Below are 21,550 nucleotides of genomic sequence, written 5' to 3' on the forward strand. Positions count from 1 at the left end.
AATAAGAATAAAGTAAATGTGCCTTGTGCTTACTAATCTGGGTTGGAGTTTAATGTGGCAGTTGTGGAGACCAGAGGGAGAAGACTGAATCTTATTGAAGAGCAGTGAAAAAGCATTAGGGGATCGTAGGCCTGAGAGTGACTGGTGTTTTTAGAAAGATTAATTGACTGCTTTCCAGAAGGAAAAAAAAAAATCTTCCAAAGAGTGGTCAGAAGACTACTGTAAAATTCCACCTTAGGAGTGGTGGTAACCAAGGGAAAACATTTAATTGGGGTGACCCTCTTACAGTTTCAGAGGTACATTCCATTATCATCATGGCGGGGGAAGCATGGCCATGTGGAGGCAGACATGATGCTGGCTCCCTCTTAATTAGAAGGCATCTGGAAGGACTGTGACCCTGGGCAGTATCTTGAGCATAGGAAACCTAAAACCCACCCCCACAGTGACACACTTCCTCCAAAGAGGCCATACCTACTCCAACAAAGCCACACCTCCAAAGAATGCCATTCCCTATGAGTTCATGGAGGCCAGTTTCATTAAACCACCACACTGGGTAAGGAGAATAGCTGAGAAGGACAGAAATGCAGGTAAAAGTGTCAGAATTTAGTGATACACTGGATATGGGAGAATACCAAGAATGATGCATTCTTGCTTAGCATCCTTTCTGGCTTAGCAACTGAGACTCTATAAAAAAGCTATTCGTTAAAACAATTGAAACAGTTTAGCAAGCAAATTTACAAAGGAAAAGCTGATGACCCTATTTTACACATTATCTACAAAGCCAGACACTTGACCTTTACCATAACAAGAGAAAGAATTGCCAGGCTGGGTGGTGGTGGTGCACACCTTTAATCCCAACACTTGAGAGGCAGAAACAGGTGGAGCTCTGTGAGTTCAAAACCAGCCTGATCTACCGAGCTAATTCCAGGACAGCTAGGGCTGTTATATAGAGAATTCCTGTCAAAAAAAGAAAAAAAAGAGAAAAAGAAAAAAAAAAGTAAAAGAATTATCTAGTGTTTTGGTTGATTTCTCTGTCATAATATTCATCTGATATATCTGTGTTTGTTACTAACTTTTCCAGCTTCACGCTACTCAATCAGACTCTGTACTTAACAAAAACATCCTGACTGCAGCACAACAAAAGTCAGATTACTATGGTAGATTGCTGTTAAATTATCGCGGTGCATAGTACTTACAGAATCAAACTGTCGTCATTACACAAAATAGGCAAGATGGATTGAAGATGTAGCTCGGCCTAGCTGATACAGTCCCTGCCTAGCATGCATAGGGTCCAGTCCTAAGCACTATATGAACCTAGGTTTGGTGGCATATACCCATGAAATCCCCACACTTAGAAAGTTGGGGCAGGTAGAACAAGTGTACCAGGTCATCCTCAGCTATTTAGTGAGTATAAAGAGAGCCTGAGCTACATGAGACCCAATTTAAAAAATGATGTCCAACAAAGTACCAGCTCTGTCAAAAGGCACAGAGACCAACTTTCCAGTTCCAGAAAGAAAAAAATCAAAAAAGGCTCTGCTTTGGTGGCATTTTGTATAAGATCCTTAAAAGGAAAAGAAAAAAAGAACCCTTTGGGGGGTTCCTAAACAAAATGTCTCTGTACCAAATATCTAAACAAAAGAATTACCTGTCTTTGTGTGTCAAGACATGGATATAATGCAATATTGACTTAGATGCAGCAAGATACAGCTGGAGACAAACATCATAAAAAGCAGCTGCTTTTGAAAGTGGGAACCAAAATCAGGAACATGGGAAGTCTAGTATTACCATGGATTCCTCAAGCTGGCAGGAATCTTGCTTTTTGCTTGGTTTTTAGATTTATTCCTAAAATTTATTGTCTACTCCATCTTCATAGAAATGACCAATGATTTGTATTAGAATATTTTATCACAGAATTTGCAGGCTAAACACCTCATTCTTCAGCGATTAATGCCCATTCATTCTTAATTTGCATGAGAGTTGCATAGTAAAAATTTATATTATCTTTCTCATTTAGACTGGAGTACATAAAATGGATATGAAGTTCAATTACTAAGCACAAAACAGGTTATTTAATTAGCTCCTATCCGAATGTAAGAGAAGAAGGGAGTTATAAATCAAAAGGAGATTGCAAAATTAAGATGACATCCTTAATAAAGTCTATTCTGTGAGAGTTAAAAAAATCAATGAAATTATCACTCTACAGGAGCTTATATTTAGTTGCTATGCTTGGTTGATATATGCAAGGAGTGTGGAATTGGTATAGTCCTTTGGATCACTGAAGCACACTCAAAATTTCCCACCCTTTTTCTGACTCAGAAACATAACAAGTAAAGCAGAGGCCATTAGAGTCTCAGCCAAACTAATTGCCACAACTGGTGCTTTGTATCACCATCAACAGATGTAACTTAAACAACTAGATTCCCCTACTAGTCAAGTCATCCCTTTGAGTCCCATCCAGGAAAGCAATTTTAGACTCACTGTTTCCAGTACAAGAGATCACCAGAGCACCATAAAAAGTGAATGGTGAATCTTGGCTCAGGTGGTGATGGGAATCAGGCGTGGTTTCCCACATCTCAATGCACTCACCAAGTGCCCCCAGCACATTGTCCCACAGGCCTTTTGGACGGGCTCTTCCTTTAATCCAGTATCTCACAGAGTGCATTTCACTTGCTTCCCTCATCCTCATTCAATTTTGGGCCAGGAAATAAGCCAGAACGACAGAGGAACTGGTTCTCAGGGTCTTAGAATCAAGACCCGCCAGTTACTGGCTATTTCATAGGAAAGTTTCCCTTTAACCTCACTGGCTTTTGTTTACTCATTGGCCTTTGTTTACTCATACATAAAATTAGCACAGCTGTATTTACCTCCGAGAGGGACTTTGTGTATTAAGATGCATGCAAAGTGGTTTAGCACTGATGAAATAAAAGTACACATCAATGACTTACCCAAAATACGCTCATAAAACTTTATTTTAATAAAATTATAATAATAATGATGAAAAAAAGGACTTTTGTTTGTAGAATATAGGTAGAATTGTGTTTCCAAAGTGCTAATTAACAAGGTTAAACTTCCAGTATTTTTCTTTTGGTATAAAATTTTGTTATTTATTTATTTATTTAATTTTTAGTTTTTTGAGACAGGGTTTCTCTGTAGCTTTGGAGCCTGTCCTGGCACTAGCTCTTGTAGACCAGGCTGGCCTAGAACTCACAAAGATCCGCCTGCCTCTGTCTCCTGAGTGCTGGGATTAAAGGTGTGCGCCACCACTGCCCGGCGTTGGGCCTGGAGAGATGGCTCAGAGATAAAGAGTGTATATTGTTCTTTTGGAGGACCTACATTTGGATCCCAGCTCCCATGTTGAGTAGCTCTCTCTCCTGGTCTCCCTGTGTACTTGCACACATGAACATATAACCACATACAGCTGAACTACATTAACCAAATTTTACATCTTTGCTTTGGGGAAAAGGGGTTTCTGAAGAGCTGAGAAGTGACATGGGACTCCTGGCCCCTATACATATCTGTTTATCTGAACTTGAGGAAGAGCTGTCCTGTGCTCTGCTGACTCTTTTGCTTTTCCTTAATTGACTTTTTAAAATTTTGCATTTGGGATTCTTCCAAGTAACTGAAGTTTGTTCTACAGTATTCTCTAATTAAAAAACATACATAATTGAAAATTGCTAGACAGATACGGTAGAATTTTGTTTCAGAGTTTGTAATTGTTTTTCTACATATTTTTTAATGTGTTATGAAAAATAATGTGAGTTGTTATTTGGCAACATGTGCCTATCACTTAGGTTTAGGTGTTTCAAAGAGTTCCACAATAGCCTGGAAAGGAGTATAAAAAAGGTTTATTTATTTGGGGATAAACTCACAGTAAGGGTAGCGATGAATCTGGCAGTTTAAAGCAGTCTCCTTTTATACTTAGGTATCCTGAAAGGAAAGATTTCAATTAGAAAATGTGCATCTGAGCTATTACTAGAGGTAGTACGGTAGTCTATTGACCAATAATAGGTCTAATGCTGGTAAGTAATAAAAATGAGCCTGGAATATTATATACTTTCTGCATAGGTCTCAAATTTGTCCCACATTTTCCACAAAAAATAGCAGATTAATGTAAAGCATATGTTAGAGAAATAATAGAATTTGGTGATAAATCTGAAAGGCTACTTCCTGTATCCCCAGTCATTACCACTTCCCCTGAAATGTCTCATGACAAAAAGACTTAACACAGAAATGAGCAATCGGGGAATGAGGACATCTGTAAGGATGCTGCCATCCATTACTCACATGAGCATTTAACTGAGCATAAAGAATACTTGTATAGACTTGACCATTTATCTCTGTTTTTTGAGACTGGCTAGAGATTAGTTTGCAAGTTTTGTTTTGCTCACTAGAACCAAGATAACTGCTGAGCAAGATGATTTCAGCCTGGTTATGTTTGGTGAGCCCTTGTTTTGCACACTGGTTGTTAAATATTTTAATCCATTTTCCCTAACTAGAACAAACTCTATGTAGAAGAAATACCAAGTAATAGAGAACAACAAATTTATCCTTAGAAGCTTTTGCATTCTTTTTTTCTCTTTATTCCTTATATTTTTTACACCTTAGGAATAAACATACTTATATAATATATATATATATATATGTAATATATATATTCTTTGTGTCTTTATGTGAAATTTACTTTTTGAATGCTTATACTTCAGCATAAAATTAAAATATTGAAAGATATTACCTCTAGCTTTCTCCTTATGGGTTATTGAATCCCAAAGTATCAACCCTATTAATTGAAAAAGAAGAAATCATAAATTCAAGAGGGAATGAATAGAATAGGAGGAGTTGAAGGGGAAGAAGGAGAAATGTAAATGGTAGAAATATAATACTCATGTAAGGAATTATTGCAAAAAATATATTTTTTTAAATACTAAAATTATACATTTATATTCTTGGAGTATAAAGTGAAATTCTTAGCCATGTTTTCCCAAGTTCTTACCTTAGATCATGCTTTAACATAATGGAAGAAAGGCCAGATGATGATTTCAGCATCTCATAGATTCAGAAAACACTGAACGTGGACAAAAATAAATGTTGTGAACATGTATAGGAAGGGAAAAGTAGTGGACTATTGGAATACAGTAAAAATGAACTCCAATTCACATGAGATAGTGGTGTCATTTCTCTGGTCTTTAGTTTTCTTTGCTACATGGATGAGCAATATATATTAAATTATCTGTAAGATTCTTTCTTGTCATTTAGTGGATTCTAGGCATAGCTTTTCAGTTTTCTTCAAACTCAAAATTTGCAAAGATCGGGTTGCATAAAACACTACTCTATACAGACAAGACATGTGTTCCTCACAGGGTCAGATTTCTTCCAAATACAAATCATAGCAGGCAACAAGTACATTCACCTTCACTATGAAGAGACCATGGAAAGATACCTCATCTCTATCAACATTAAAATGTATGCCACAAATCAACACAGCCCATTCTATAGTTCCAAATTTATATCAAAATAAATTAAAAGAGCAAAAGAAGAGGTGTTTATAAATATATTCCATTTGTATCATGTTTCCTCCATTATGATCTTGCTAGCTACTCACAGCAAGTCTTTCTAATATTTCTCCAACCTGTATTAGAGTCTCCTGGGAGTCCTAGAAAACACTATTTGTCTTCATAAATAAATCAGCTTTATTTATGAGCCACTTAATTAACCTAGGAGTCAGATTTTTAAAAAAAAAATGCATTAGAGTATTTGGAATATTTCTTTCAGTGTGTACTTGACCTACTTAGAGTGTTTTATTGATATCCCAGCATTTAGGCAACAAGCAAAGTTACATATCCTCTACTTAAATGTAATTTTGCATTATTTAGGTATTTCTCCCCCAAATTCTCTGCTTTACTTAAGTCTTACTTTTAATTGTGACTTTCTTACAGCTTTGTCACAGCAATCATGTCATGATTTAATTTTCTAACAACATCACGGTTAAGGATCTGTGGGCATAAAACATGTTTGATGAGAACATCTAAATGACTAAAGGATATGAGATGTTTCTCTAAGCTGCCATAGCTAATCTGATTTAATAGAGTCTTAATGGCTGTGGATATTCTGAAGGTTTGACAAGCTTAGGAACTTGGCAGTCGTCTTTAGACCTCTATTCCAGCCAATTCCATTTCGGGTCCATGGGGGCCAAAGGTCTTGGATGGTCATTTGGCTCGTCAGTTAGGAAGCATCTGCTCAGTGTTCCCGGTGTGCAGTATACTATGAAGTCAAAGCAGCCAGTTTTCCGACCATGGTGACACAATCTTAGAGAACTCCAAACTATCGAAGGGTCTAGTTTTATTTTTTATTGGGATTATAAAATTGGATTCTCAGCAATAGAATAACAGAGAAACTATGGGTAAAATAAAATGCTAATGCTGTCTTGCCTAAAACTGAGATGACTTGGGCTAGTGATTGTATTTACTTATTTATTTATAGGCTGGGGGTTTGGAGATTAGAAGCCAACTTTCAGGAGTTAGTTCTTTTGCTCCATCATGAGGACCCAAAGATCAGGTTTGGAAGCAAACACTTTTATCAACTGAGCCATCTTGCTAGTCCCAAAGTTGTAATCATATATTTGACCAATATATACTGAGGAATACACTTTGTAAGCTTTCCAGGAAGAATGTGTGCATTTTTATGTACTTGGAAATGATATAGTTAAGTTGTCTAGTGGGAGCAGGAATCAAGAGTGAGGCTGTATTGCATGAGAGTGCAGAGTTAAAACAGATTGACTTTCAGTGATATGCCAAAGCCACAGAATAGTGAGTGGGATGGTGGAATTCTGTATAGATTGACAGTTCAAAGATTTGCATGGTCCTGAAAATCATCTTCCAAGAAATGTCAGGCAACCAAAAATGAAATAAGAGTTCCCATCAGAAGAAACTCAGTGCTGACAAACCCCTTGCAGGCAAGCCATTCCCATGGCCTGTTTCAATAAATAAAATTCCTCTGCATTGTTAAGTTGACTACTCTTGGATAATTTCTAGATTTTTCTATCATCTTTGTTACTATTCTAAATGGTACTTTGTTTTTAAGCATACTATTAAATTGTTACTGCTTGCTAAAGAATGCTTCTACTCTTAAAAGTTATTTGAAATCCGCTAAGCTTATTGAAACCTCTTGTTAGTTCTAATAGTCTATTGATTACATTGTTCTTTCAAATGCCACAATCTTCCCCATTTTCCCAATGCTTAGGGGTCAGCCCATTGTGGCTCCTGGGCCCACCACCTGGTTTTATTAAAAATTTTTTTTTAGCACACACTCACCTACCTATTGGAAGACATTTGTCAATGACTGTTTGCAAAGTACAATGAGAGAGTTAGACCTTCTACCCACAAGGTCCAAAGAAATCCTGTACTCTTTACGTTCATAAGAAGGCGTCGTTGACTGCTGAGACTATGATGCTGTTAACTATCAAACAACTATCAATAGTGCCGCCACTGATTTCAGTTAGTGTTAGTCGATACAGAGACAGAGAGAGAATTAATTCAGCACAACATGAAAAACATTTTAATATGTATGAATATCCTCAAAGGAGACAAAAATAGCTCAATATCCTATAATCCATTATACATACTGGATATGGCAAGTTACTTCAGGCATTCTGGTGAGCAGACACTCTCCTGGCCACGCAGGGATACATGCTCACGCTGGCTTTGTATTGAGGCAACCTGGTAGAAAAAGTTTCCCCTGTATCTTAGCTATTGAAAAGAAAAGGAGGTGCAGATATTATTTAAGACAAATAATGCATTTACTTTCATTTCTTGTCTGTTTTGAGACCATTCCAAGATCCTGATACTAAAAGACACATGATATCCTTGCTATACTACCTTACCTTACTCTAGTGGTAGAAGATTCTTGCTAGACACCCAATTTAGAAGGCATTATCTTACTGGGCTGGGGGTAGAGATACAGGAGAGACACTGGTGGTTACTTTTTGTCACTTTGATACAAAGTAAAGTTACTTGGGAAGAAGGCACCTCAGATGAAGAACTGAGTCGGTTGGATAGGCTGTTGGGAATGTGAGGGGGGTATTTCTGGATTATTGATTGATGTAGGAGGGCTAGCCCACTGTGGGCAGTGCCACCCCTGGGCAGGTCGTCCTGGGTCATATAAGAAAGCAGACTAAACACACTATGGGTAGAATCCAGTAAGAAGTGCTCTTCATGGCTCCTGCCTCTGTTTCTGCTTGAGTGACTGCCCAGACTTCTCTCAATGATGAACTGTGATGGGAATCTGTAAGCCAAATAAGCTGTTTCCTCTCTAAGTCGCTTTTGGTCATAGGTTTTATCTCAGTGACAGAAATAAACCACAACCGATCCTCTGAACTTCATCAGCTTTTCCTTCATACTAAGGAAAAGTCAGACTTTTTTTTTTTTTTAATGCCACAATGGCGAATTCAGCTGAGGAAACTTGTATGACTAATCAGATATTTCCAAATATTTTTAGGTTAATGGAATGCACACCGTGTGACCTGTTTTTCAAGAAAGTCAATGCGGAAACTTTTTCCAAGCCAATTTTGGCAATTATTTTTTTTTCAGTAGAAAATCCCACTCAGTGGAAGTTAGTAAATGTTCGTTCCATCTGTGGATTAATTTAGCAAGCGCAGATTCCAGCTAAGGCAGGCGTTGGCAAAAATCTTTCGGCGCACAGTTTTGCAAACTGTCTTCCTTCTGCCAGCACAGTGCTCTGCAAATTGTACTTAAACAAGAGCAGCATGTGGCTGATTTCACTTTCATATTCCATAAATTGTCATCTATTTCCTAAAATCCTGTGCTCTTACAGACGCAGCCATTACCCCTTAATAAGTGTCTAGGTTTAAAATGTGGGACAACCTCTGCCCACAAGGTCATCAGCAAAGTTGTGGCTTTCCATCGTCTCATCACTGGTAGACCTCCGTCCCTAGTATCCCACCATGATGTGCTACCACGACAGGTTTATTAATGTCAGGTTGGACCTCTTGCTCGGGCTCAGAATAAGGAATGGTGGCGCTCAAGGTGTTTTCTTGAAACCATCAGCAGTATCACCTGGGAGCTACTTGGAGCTGCCACTCCTCATCCTTGGTCTGTCGTTCTGCTCTGTAAATTAGAAACGCAAGCCCTCCAGGTGATTTCAATACATAATAAACGACGGCTTCTGAATAAATACCCAGAAACTTCTAGCCAGGCTTCCTCATGAAAACAGCTTTTACTTACACAGTAAACAACTCCTCATTGTTTAAATATGCCGTATCACCAGACAGTGTACCCAAAACAGCAGCCTTGTAAAAGCTGTGGAAACAGAAATCAGTACAGTGCTAACATTGGTGAACTGTAGACCCCTTTGCCAGGCATACTGAATAGTTTATGATTGATGTTAATATTTATTAAGTTCTACTGTAACATAAACAGAGCGAAGATCTTGCCTTTTGGGAACATTGACATTAGGAATTTCGGGTATGTGGTGTAACTCTTAGAACTGTTATAATGGGTCTCTAGTTGTAGAGAAAGCATCGAAGCTTGAATTTCATAAGCCTAGACTGTATTTCCAAGCTCATGAGTAAATGTATAGAGGAAAGTATGTCTTTTTACAATTGGACATGATGGGCAAATCATTTAATCTACATGGAAGAAAAGTGTGGCAGAGAATGTTTCCTGGTTCACCCAGGGTGCATTGCATACATTCTCTCTAGTTTATCTTGGGTAATTAGATATATCTAAACTTTAGTATCTCAAAGTATCCTTTGTGAAGAATGGAAAAGGACTCAGAGGTCATTTTGTCCACGGTCTTGCTCTGTAAGTCATCAGATCATCTCTAGGCCAGTTAAGTCCAAACGTGTCCAAGTGGCCAGAAAAATGACCTAAAATTATGTATCTGTTTTAAACAGCCTTTTGTTTGCTTCAAAAGAGAAAGGTAACAGATTTCACATTTTATGTATAAAGTAAAGGCCGAAATAGTTAGAATAAAAGAAATAGCCAAATAAAACACAGCCTATAACACCAGATGTAGCCCAAATTAGATGGAGAGCTTCCGCAGGTGTTCCCAAAAATATTATTCGCGGTGTTGCTAAAGAAAAGTGCTTCCTTATTTGTATGATAAGACAAGGTTACTCTTTATGTAAACTGACTTTCCTATAAGCAGCAGGAAAAAATCATCTTTATGTACTGTAATTACTGCTATGTATTTGGATCAATCTGTTCTTACTGATAATTCTTTGTTCATATTTATACTGCTATAAATATGGCTCACTCTCTATTCCAAGAAACTACCCCCATATGACCAGAAAAACAAGCTATACAGTTGATGTTAGTAAATGAAAACCACAAGGATATGTAGTAAATGACGCTCATGGCTGGAAAACAGCATGTGTCTCTTACTATTATAGGCCACATTTAAAATGCCTCCATGCCTCCCGTCTTTTCCTCCTTGCCACACATTCCCATTCATCTCACTTTTCTCAGATTCCTGTTAATGAGCTAGGATTCGTGAATGGCACAGAAAAAAAAGTGAACAGTTAGTCCTCAAGATACGATGTACAATGGAGGAAATAGCTTGTTTAAAACTCTCTATGCAGAGAATAGGAAACAGTTGCACTGTCGAGAGGCACTGTGGAGTTTCTAAGATGTTTTATGTCCATAGTTATTTACTGAATACCTATTAAGAGACTGGGAACCTAAGATATGAACGCAAGTATGAAAAATATAGATACATCACTTGGTGTTGTGTTTTTCATCTGCGTGAATGCTATTAAATACATATACAAATTACAGAGTCTTACATTGTGGTTAAGATACATTGAAAGACATGAGAAATGCTTATAGAAATTAATAGTGAAGACAGAGTTTAGAGAAGGTAATCAGAAAACACTACTCTGAGGCTGCATCATTTGCAGTAAGACATAAATCAGCAAAGAGTCATGTATATGAATGTCATAGAGAGCATAAGGCAAATGAATATATGGACACACAAAGCGCACCATGGCTCATTGAAGCATCATTGGCAGTAGCTGAATATGGCAGCTGCCCAAATGCTCATCTGTCAGTGCTGCAGTATGTTGCATCCTACCTTTCCCCACCTCCATCCTCAAAAACGGAGCTTTACTAAGTATCAGGGTCATTGTGAGTCCAGATAATTAAAAGGAGGTCATCCTGCAATAGAATGGGCCCTTCGCCCACAGAGAAGATACAGAGAGCCATTTGAAACAGAGGCAGAGATTTGAATGACATAACCACAAGTCAGTGAACACAGCAGATTAACAGCTAGCTCCAGAACCTAAAAAGAAGCAAGGGATTATACACAGAATCCTGGAGCTCAGGCCTGTTCATGCCTCCAGAACTATGGAAAAACATGTTCTTTCAGCTGCTTGGTTTGTAGCTTTTTGTTATAGGACCACTATGAAACCAGCGCAAATTTTCATCTTATAAATAAAATGTGGGATGTGCCTACAGTGGCATCCAGTTTTGCAACAGGCCAAACAGAATGCTGGTGTGCTAGAGCAGGGGCCTGGAAAGCAGGCCTTATAAAAGAAACCAGATGGGAATGATACCAAGAGAGGCAGGAGGTTAAGAACTTCGGCTATTCATGCAAAAGATCCAGGTTCAGTTCCCAGAACCTACACGGCAGCTCTCAACAGTCTGGAATTCTATTTCCAGAGGAACCGGCCCCCTCTTCTGACCTTCAAAGGAACCAGCCATACATGTGGTACACTTACATATATGAAGGCAAATACTTATATAAATAAAATAAAAATAAGGAAATACTTTCAAAAGGCTGCAGATATATGACTCCACTACTATGAAATGCCCAGAGCAGGGATATGTGCAAAAGGTAGGTCAAAGTTTGTTGTAGGCTGTGTGCTATGCTGTGCTGGAAATTAACAGGAAATAGACATCATGGATATTATTTCAGTATTGAAATGCTCGGAAACCAGATTTTGGTGACAGTGGCATGTGTTAACAGACTTGCTAAGAATCATTGAACTGCTCCCTTAAAAATCAGTAAATTGTTAATATGCAAGTCATATCTTTTAAAAAATGTTCATTTTTTTCAGTACTATAGAAACAGTAAGAAATGAAGCAGAAAAAAAAAATGTTGTTGTTGTTTTTTTTTCCAGTCTTTCACAAGCCACAGTGGGCTAGAGAGTAGGACATTCTGAGGGGAAGAAGAGGCATTTCATGTAACAATTCTACAAGAGGGGACTTGTAGACACGTTTCTATCCCGCCTGGCTCCGCAGTCAGTTAGTCCCAAAGTAACACACAGAGGCTTATATTAATTATAAACTTTTTGGCCTAAAAGCTCAGGCTTATTATGAAGTAGCTATTACTACTTAAATTAATCCACAATTCTTATCTCTGTTTAACCACATGGCTTGGAACCTTTTCTCAGAGCAGCATTTTCATCTTGCTTTCTTTGCAAGGACTCCAAATCCATACTCTAATAGACAGAACTTTAAGGATGGGGAAATAGACATTTGACGATCTGGACATTGAGTCTCTATCCACACTGATGCTTAGAACAAGGTTATATGAGATACACTTACTCCTCACTATAATCTTCATAGATTCATTAAAGAAACATGATGTATATGTAATGACAATATTGAAAGATAAGATAAGGGGCAAAGTCAATTACCTCTAAGACATCCTTGCCGCTAATATATTTCACCTTACTCTTTCATCTCCATTTAATGTGTGATACATTGCCATGCAAACTGTCTTGATTTCCTAGGAAGAAAAGACCTCCTTCTCTTAAGACAACTCTTTTTTTTTTCAATTAACACCAATCTCAGCGTATACAGCCACATGCACAGCACTAAAAGGTGTTAACGTGCTCACTGCACTCCGAGTCATACTACTGATATTTATGGGATGATGATTCAACCATACAGACGGTTTGTTAGCAAGTTCAGCAGCTGTGTGTGAATGCTGTTGTTAGTATGCGCCACCCCGTTACCCCGTCAGCTTTGTGCAAACGCTCAAAGGGAAGCAATCAAATAAAGGTGCAAGAGGAATTATGGCAGAGACTTGGCCAGAAAGGGGAAATAACTTTGTTTGTGAACAAGTCAAATATGGCTTTGGTGTATTTAAACTTACTTTGACAGTTTTATATACTGTGGTGGAAAAAGGTCATGGTAAAAGGTGAAGACTCAAGCCTTGAGTTTTAACTTGGACCATTAACTAGATATTGGTGGAACTAAAAACAGAGTGTGAACCCTTTTGAGATGACAGCCTCCCTTGTAAAAGGAAGAACAGCTACCAATGGCAGTTGTACCCTTTTAAGGACTAAGAGTTCTCTCAATTCCTTGCTCTAAAAAGCCCTAACCGTGATCTTCCCTGGATGCACAGAAGTGTGTATTTGGGAACATCAAACTTAATGACCCTAAAGGAAGAGATGGCTCAGCAGTTAAAAGCACTTATTCTTGCAGAGTACCAAGGTTCAGTTTCCAACATGTACTTAGTTGCTCATCACCATCTGTAACTCCAGTTCCAGGGGTACGTATCTACTGACCTCCTTAGAGAACACACAATCACACTGTCTACATACATGCATGCAGGCAAAACATTCATACACATGCAATAAATGAATATAAAAAGGTTCTTTTTAAGAATGGCACGGAAGTCCTCTCAAAGTCCTTTCTAAAGCCAGCCTTCCCTTTAGTCTAGGGAAAGAAAATAAAACCAAACAGCAACAGCAGAACTGTATTCAAGTTCAGCTCTTGACAACAGCCCTCATGGCAAAACCAGCAACATTGTAAATATCTAACTCATATGCTGAGCTGTTTTGTTGTTTTTTTCGTGGACTGATTAGATCCTTGTGGTGCCTCTCAGTTTCTGAACCAGCACATGAAACATGTTTGCAAGATGAATAAAATCAGCTCTCTTTGTTACTGCACCTGTGCCCATCCATTTCTTGTTGGTACCCTTTTCTTCTGAAACCTTTCGTTTCTCTTTCCTCTGACTGGGGAGGGAGGGTCTAAATGAGAGCTGAACTGCAGCGACCGTTTGCTTTCCAATACACTTGATAACCCCAAACTCTTTACCCAGTACTGTTAAATCAATAATCATGGAAATGTCCGGAGATCAGATAGAAATAAATGTATCAAACCTGTGGCAGCCTTAACTAATGAATCAAGATAGTATTGATAGGAAATAAGTGATATGTTTTTAGTCATGAAAGATAGATTTCATCTGTTGGGCTGTTAATGTGACTATTATCACAGAGTCATCTTTCTAGATTTGGAGATTATGACTTCAAGGGTAATTAACTACTTCATTGATAGGACAAGCACATGCAAACATTGCTGTTAACCATTTATTGTGCGTTAATGACATAGAATGCTGTCTTGAATGTACTCAGTTAGATCCATTCAGATTGGCCTCAGATGTGAATAAACACTGCGACCAGAGAATGACTCTGAGAAGTCACTATGTGGACACACTAAAGGATGTATTTTAAAAGAGTTTATAAATAGTTTAATGTTTTGTGAAGTGTATTTCCAAAGGGAGTGATATTCCTTCTGACTGGGAATATATCAATTCTTCTTCCTTCCCCCACCCCGAGCAACCTTTACAAAGTACTTCTCAAAAAGCATGGAGAATCTTATCCTCTGCAGGTGGTGTGAACGTTTTGACGTGAAGTTTTCTCTCAAAGAAACTGGAGGAAGAGGTGGGGTCACATGCTGTTAGAGAAGAGCCCGTTTCAAATGAAGGAATTGAGTGTGCACCTGTCAGCATATAGGAAGACTCTATATTGTCAGAAAACACTTATGTACATCTTGACAGAACCTCTGAGACTTGGTTTCTTTGTCTGTTCACAGGGGTCATGGGTGAATATGAGCCCAAAATAGAAGTGCAGTTTCCAGAAACAGTCCCAGCCGAGAGAGGAACAACAGTCAAGCTGGAATGCTTTGCCTTAGGAAAGTAAGTTCTGCTTGTCCCTCCTCCACTCGCCTCTGGCAGGAAGAGCATTATCTTCAGTGCTCACAGTGATGGTTCCTGAGCTGTCTGAAAATCAAATCACCTTTCTCTTTGTAATTCTGTGCTTGCATCTTTGATTCTGTGCTCTTCCTATGGAAAAAGACAGGTAATGGCTCCAGAAGGATTGGGCTGCCACGGCTGCCACGGCCACAAAGGAGAGGAGGACAGATGGTTCTGAGAAAGTCTTTCATTCTATTACTATGACCTATAATGTACACGCTGTCTAAGCCACAGTGACAGGAAAACAATGGCCTTCATTTGAGGTACAGGCAAGCTGACAATTTGGAAAAACGGGGACTTTCATTCTGGGTCCGTTTGCAGAGAATACATAAAATTTTTCTTGAATTTCTTTTCAAATTGCCAAACTTCCCTCTCTCATTTGGATTCCCTTCTGCTCTCACTGGAGACTGAGAAGAGCTGATATCTAAGAGTCTATTTTAGAGTGGTCTGAAAATTATTCACAACTTCATTATTCCATCTGGATTACACTTAAAAGAACCGACTTGGAAAGCACTTAGACTTCCCAGAGAGGATCTGCCAGAGGGCATCGGAAGGGAAACGCAGATCAGCTGGGGTTTTTATGTGCCAGTAACCAACAGGAATGGTTTGCCGTCCACAGTGTAAACTACCACCAGAAGGGAGAACACTGGGGCTCTTGTGGATTTTAATGGTCTGTGTCGGTGTTTTTGCCCAACCCCATCTAGCCAGAAACCCATTCTTAATCCCGTCTGCTTTTTTTTCTGTGCCTAAGTATGGACAAAAGCCACAGCACGGGAGCCTTGTCTCAGTGCGTATTTTGAAATGGAATGTCTTCTGTTTCACAGAAACTTCAGGCATTCTTTGCATTTCCAATTTTATTTTCAATTCTAATGGAATGATTGTTTTCGAGTTGTGGCAATGTAGGCCACCGCGGTGTCTTTACTTTGATGAGGTTTACCACAGCAGTAATTTCGTATCTCCTAAAAACTTACCACAGTGTATAAATTGTGACAGAGCTGCAGGACTGAATGCTGGGCCGACATGAAAAGCAAGCTGTCAAGCCACATGTCCGACATGGTAAATGGCAATGATTTGTTGCTGAGAAGAAAAGTAGATTGCACATCTCGTGATATGGTTGATCTTAAAACTTTAAAGTCTCTCTGTGAACCTAGGAAACAACCAGGGAGACAGAGAGAGCAGGTGACTGGATCGTCAGGGTCTATCTATATTTGGCAATCTTTGCAAGATGACACTTTACAAAGCTCTCCCTGGAGAAAGCAAAACTCACATTGCTCACACTTCCAAAGGGACTATGAATTAAAATCTATTCACAATGTTTGAATGGTGCTAAAATAAAAACAAAAGACACAAATTGGGTTCTTCAGAGCCACACAGAAATGTTTGGATATTCATGTCTAGCTGTTGGAAACACACCACTATCGCTCACTTAGGAGTAGAAGGCTGGTCTAAGAGCAGTTGTGTTTAAAAGCATGCATTAAGTATATGTATGCTTGACTGTAAAGACACCCGTACATAATGTGCTTCTGATGGAGCCCTCCTGCATTTTGAATCAGTGTCTGGCTAATGAACTTAAATTATTTTAAAAGAAATATAGTAGATTTGATAGCTTTAATTTCTTAAATACTATCTCAATTTTCCCAGAGAAGATTGGCAAGTCTTTAGTGCAATTACTTCTCTGTGAGTGTTTTTGTGAAAAATAAATAAGTAAATAATTGTATCCCCTGCTAGGAAGCCGCAATCCTAAAAGCTGCGGTTAGCTTCAAAACCACTCATTTGCAGACAGACTGCCCTCCTTGGCAATTTAAGATGTGTTCCAAACAGTTATGGCAAGAGGATGCTAGATGCCTGGAGAGTACATTAAGATGCAGCAGACTGTTCCTTTCTTCATCTTGCTACTTTAATTATTGTTTTCACAAACCACCTTCCAAATGGACCACTATAAATCGGTGAGGTCATCAATATGTAAACGACAATAAGGACAACAACTGTGTTACCCAGATCAGCTTGTCATGAGTGAATCGCTCCTCTATGCCAGCAATTAGGTTGTAGTTTCCAGACTTTACGGGCTCATTACTTTTACTATCACTTGTTCAATATGTGGGTGTAACTTACAGTGTGGTGTTCACATTGCTGGCCCTAACATTTAGAAGAATATATTGTTTCTCCTCTTTACTGCTGCATTACGGACTTGGAACAAACTGTTAACGTCTTATTATCTCATAATGTATGGGTTAGGAATCCAAGAAAGGCTTATCTGGGTGATGTTTTGGGTCTGTGTGATACCTCTGAGGGTCTCTGATGTGAAGCCGGCACATCAGTTGTCGGAGACCTCAAAGACACATCGTTCACACTTCTCGCATCTTGGAGGCAAGGTTGCATGATGGGGCCAGCTGGGTTTGTCATTAGGCAAACCTCCATGGAACATCCTCTGTGTGAACTTCTCATAGGTGCCTCAGAGAGTGTTCCAAGAAAAAGAGCATGGAAGCTGTCTGCTTCTTAAGGCTTGAATCTAGAAATCAACTCGCTATCACTCCTTTCTATTTATTAGTCAGAAGGGCTAAAGAGCCCAACAAGTTGAAGAGGGACAAGGACCTCTTTTCAGTGGGAAGGATGTATGTAAAGTTGCCTCCATTTCAATTCCACTACATATGTGCCTGAACATTTTCTTTTAACAATTATAATTTAGAAAATCCAGATATACTAGAAAATTATAAAATTAACTTTTTGAAAATGCTCTTTTCTTTCAATGATAATGGTGCATAGGGAGTCCATTACATTATAAGAATGTTGATTTTAAGAAAAACGTGAAGTGATTAATGCTAGAGATATAGATGCTGCTAAAATAACGCTAACATAGGAAAAAAATTTGGGGAATCTTTAATGTGCTCTTGGCTTTGGAAACACAGGAAGGGGCTACCAGTGTAGGTTTTAAAAAGAGACGAGGCTTTCTTTAATTTGGGTTATCCCATTTTATTCTCACTATCAGCCCAGTCCCAACTATTCTATGGCGAAGAGCTGATGGGAAGCCAATAGCAAGGAAAGCCAGAAGACACAAGTCAAATGGAATTCTGGAAATTCCCAATTTTCAACAGGAAGACGCTGGCTCATATGAATGCGTGGCTGAAAACTCTAGAGGCAAAAACGTAGCAAAGGGACAGTTGACTTTTTACGGTAAGTTTTCAATTTTCCTTATGATTTGCCATGCTATAAAACTTTTCATATTAAAATCCTGCACGGGCAAGTTTGAAGTTGGAGGGATTTTTGTTTGTTTGTTTTGGATGGGTATGTTTTGTAAGTTCTTTTGTTTGCTTGTTTTTGGGGGTAGTTTCGGTGTTTTGAATCATGTAGAATAGGATTAAGACTCTTGCTTTTCTACAAAATTAGCATGCCCTGACTGACTCTGGGTGTGGAGAATGCAGGTGGGGGCAAGGATGTTGAAGGAGCAGAGAGGAAGGAATTAAGCTGATGTGTTTAGGAGATGGATGACAGTGTGAACACACTCCCAAAGGAGACTATTTCCTGTTTAACCCTTCCCATTGAGCATAAGCATGGCACCGGAAATCGTTAGTTATTCGTGTGTGTGTGTGTGTGTGTGTGTGTGTGTGTGTGTGAATTGAAGCTCTGTACTTCATCTGAATTTTGAATCGAGGCTCATCTTAATCCTTTGTAATTCTCCTACTCAGCAGCAGTTTTATGTGGTATCACGAACATTTCAAAATGCACACTGTCCAAATTTAGCTCTCAGAGTGGACCTCAGAGTAGAGCATAAAAAATATCTCATCATGGATTTTTTTTTTTTTTTTTTTTTTGGTTTTTCGAGATGGGGTTTCTCTGTGGCTTTGGAGACTGTCCTGGAACTAGCTCTGTAGACCAGGCTGGTCTCGAACTCACAGAGATCCTCCTGCCTCTGCCTCCCAAGTGCTGGGATTAAAGGCGTGCACCACCATCGCCTGGCAGATTTTTTTTTTTATGTGAAGTTACTCTTGTTCTGGTCAAACCATCTGCATTGACCCAAACATAATATAAGGGCAAAATCTGTGCCACATGATTCTTATCTAGTGGGTCCTGGAAAGCTCCATAGGATATTGATTTGAAATCCAGAAAAGGGTCCATCAGAAATGCATGGAAACAAGTTTTAGAGATGCCAATTTCTTGGTCTCTATTTTGTAGCTCACAGTATAGATTAGATTGCCTTTGAATTCTCAGTACTGGAATTAAATACATGTGCCACCGTACCTGGCTAATGGTGCATATTTCTATATATTCTTCCTACAAAGTCCTTTAGTTTTAAGATAAGCTAAGAACCACACTCAGTAGTCATACAAATCATTTTAGAAGCAGCTTGGGAACCAGGGAACATATCCAACATCAGCCATTGACCTTCTTGTGCCCAGCTCTCAGCATTTTAGACTCACATACCCCTGAAGCAGCTGGTATGGCAATATTCTAGAAAGTTCTTCATAAAACGATCAGGACAACAGTAGCTTGGGCAGAAAAAAACCTACAATTTATATGTTTGTCTTTCTACCTATATCAAATGAGAGATTTGATATTTGGTTTTTACTTTTTAAATTATGAGAGTTGATGTTTTATTTGATGCATTAAAATATATACCAAAGTTAACTGGACACCCACAAAAGCCAAAGTTACAGATTTATTTCATGAGAAGCAATTGCCATGGATTTTTCACTGTTTGGGATTTACTTTTCTCACCTTTCTGATAATTATTTCCTTTATGTCAGGTAGCAACCACTTGAACTTAGTTAAGCAAAATGGACAACATTTTTCTTTCTTCTTAATGAATAGACTTTTGAATTGGTGGTTCCTAAACATTACTTAACTTGCTCAATTAATTGAATAAAGTTACTTCCACTTTCATGATTCCATTTTAAGGTGAAAGTGCTCGCATTCAGGATGCTAAGAAGGTGTTCTCTATAGTCAAGCATTGCCATGTACTCTCCTTAAGGATTCGAGGTCCCCCACTCAGGAAATACAGCAATGTAGAGTTACTACGGTGGAGGATGGACCTTGTCATGAGCCCCAGCCTTGTGTGATTCCCAGGGATCCTGCCCTAGAGATGGAAAATCACAGAGGAACAGTGTTTGCCTTTTAAATGACGCTGTCTGCTGCAGTGCTTGGCAAAGGAGCAGAACAATTGGCCTGTTTTCTGGAGATAGCAGAATGTCACCACCTTGTCAGTCACTCTTGAGATCAGATCAGTTGACTTTCATGCACTTGGCTATTGTATCTGTTTATTCTTTTGTTCTTCCTCAACTAGCATATCACTGATATTGTCTCCACTGTCAGGGAAAGGCTTAATTATACAGAACTGCTTGACTATCATTTTTTTCTTTTCTTTTTTCTTTTTTTTTCTTTTTTTTTTTTTTTTTTTTGAAGGGAGAGGTTTGGTGTGCTCCCAGTGCGATGTCCCTAATATCCAGCTGCCTTAATCTTCAAGTTAAATGAATTATTATAATTAAAATCACTGTGTAGCATCCCCCCAAAAGAGAAAGTAACCCCAGTCACTTATCCAGGAACATTCTGCCTTTGTTGACAAGACAATTCTTTACAACATTAAGCTATGCTAGCTCAGGGATTAGAAACCATGGGTTTGTGCTTAGAAATCTGGATATATTCAGTTGTAATGAAAAACAAAATTTGCAGGAAAATGGGTGAATTTGAAAGAAGGTGACTGAAAATAAACAAAATTAGCATGGTCTCTTTCATATGAGAATACTAGTCTGTGGTATAAACATGCACACATGAATATAAGTAGATATCTTTCACACATGGACAAGAAAGAAGACGAGAACCTGGAAGATACTAAGAGAGAACCAATGATAGGGACATGAGGAAGAAGCAGAAACACAAAAACAAACTTTTATTTGACAGTACATTGTAGACTTATTAAAAGCTAATAATCAAGAAGGAAAACTCGGAGAAGACATGCTTTTGTTGTTGTACCACGGTGTTGACCCAATTAGGAGCTCTGCAGTAACAGTCATGGTAAAATGGATTCTTATTTCCTTGTTGCACTAAGAAAAGCATTTAGCCTTTTTCAAAAGGCTGGCTGTGTAGAATCATATCACACTCTCGTCCCCTGTGAGAGCTCAGCAGAGGCACCAGGTACTGGCCACTGCTACCGACCGCCATGTCCACATAGGCTAATGTGTACCACTTTGTCTAACCACATATAAAGGTCTGAGGTGAGTTCAGGCACAGAACATTTTATATCCGCTTATCTTGCTTATTTATTTTGCTCAGACCTCTACTTTGCCAGGGAAGTCAACTTTAATCTGCTCTTTCAGACTTTTTTTTTTATTGGCAAGAAAAAATTCTTAAAAATAAATCCATCTTCAGATATAGAATGGTAAAGTATGTTACCTTAATACGTTATGCATTTGTTCAAAAGTATGTTTACATGGCCCTACTATATAGGGGCCACTTCTATATAGTAGGATGTTAGAAAACATATGTCCTCAAGAACCTGATATTTCACCAGACATTAACAGATTAAGTACTCAAACAAATCAATAAACTCAAATATTTCAGG

The 21,550-nt window shown here is 38.6% G+C and overlaps 1 protein-coding gene across 3 annotated transcripts in view; it reads left to right on the forward strand.

Moving 5' to 3' along the window:
- LOC126506109 (contactin-4) overlaps positions 1–21,550 on the forward strand; it is a 997,903-nt gene that overhangs the window by 782,804 nt on the left and 193,549 nt on the right. For all 3 annotated transcript variants that reach the window (XM_050149411.1, XM_050149413.1, XM_050149412.1), the window contains 2 exons: positions 14,838–14,940; positions 17,984–18,168. In XM_050149411.1, coding sequence (XP_050005368.1) covers positions 14,838–14,940; positions 17,984–18,168 — 288 coding nt within the window. The remainder of the gene's footprint in view (positions 1–14,837; positions 14,941–17,983; positions 18,169–21,550) is intronic.

The sequence above is a fragment of the Alexandromys fortis genome, unplaced genomic scaffold (genome assembly GCF_014885135.2).
Source record: "Alexandromys fortis isolate MF-2015 unplaced genomic scaffold, M_Fortis_MF-2015_v1.1 scaffold_48, whole genome shotgun sequence".
Lineage (NCBI taxonomy): Eukaryota > Metazoa > Chordata > Mammalia > Rodentia > Cricetidae > Alexandromys > Alexandromys fortis.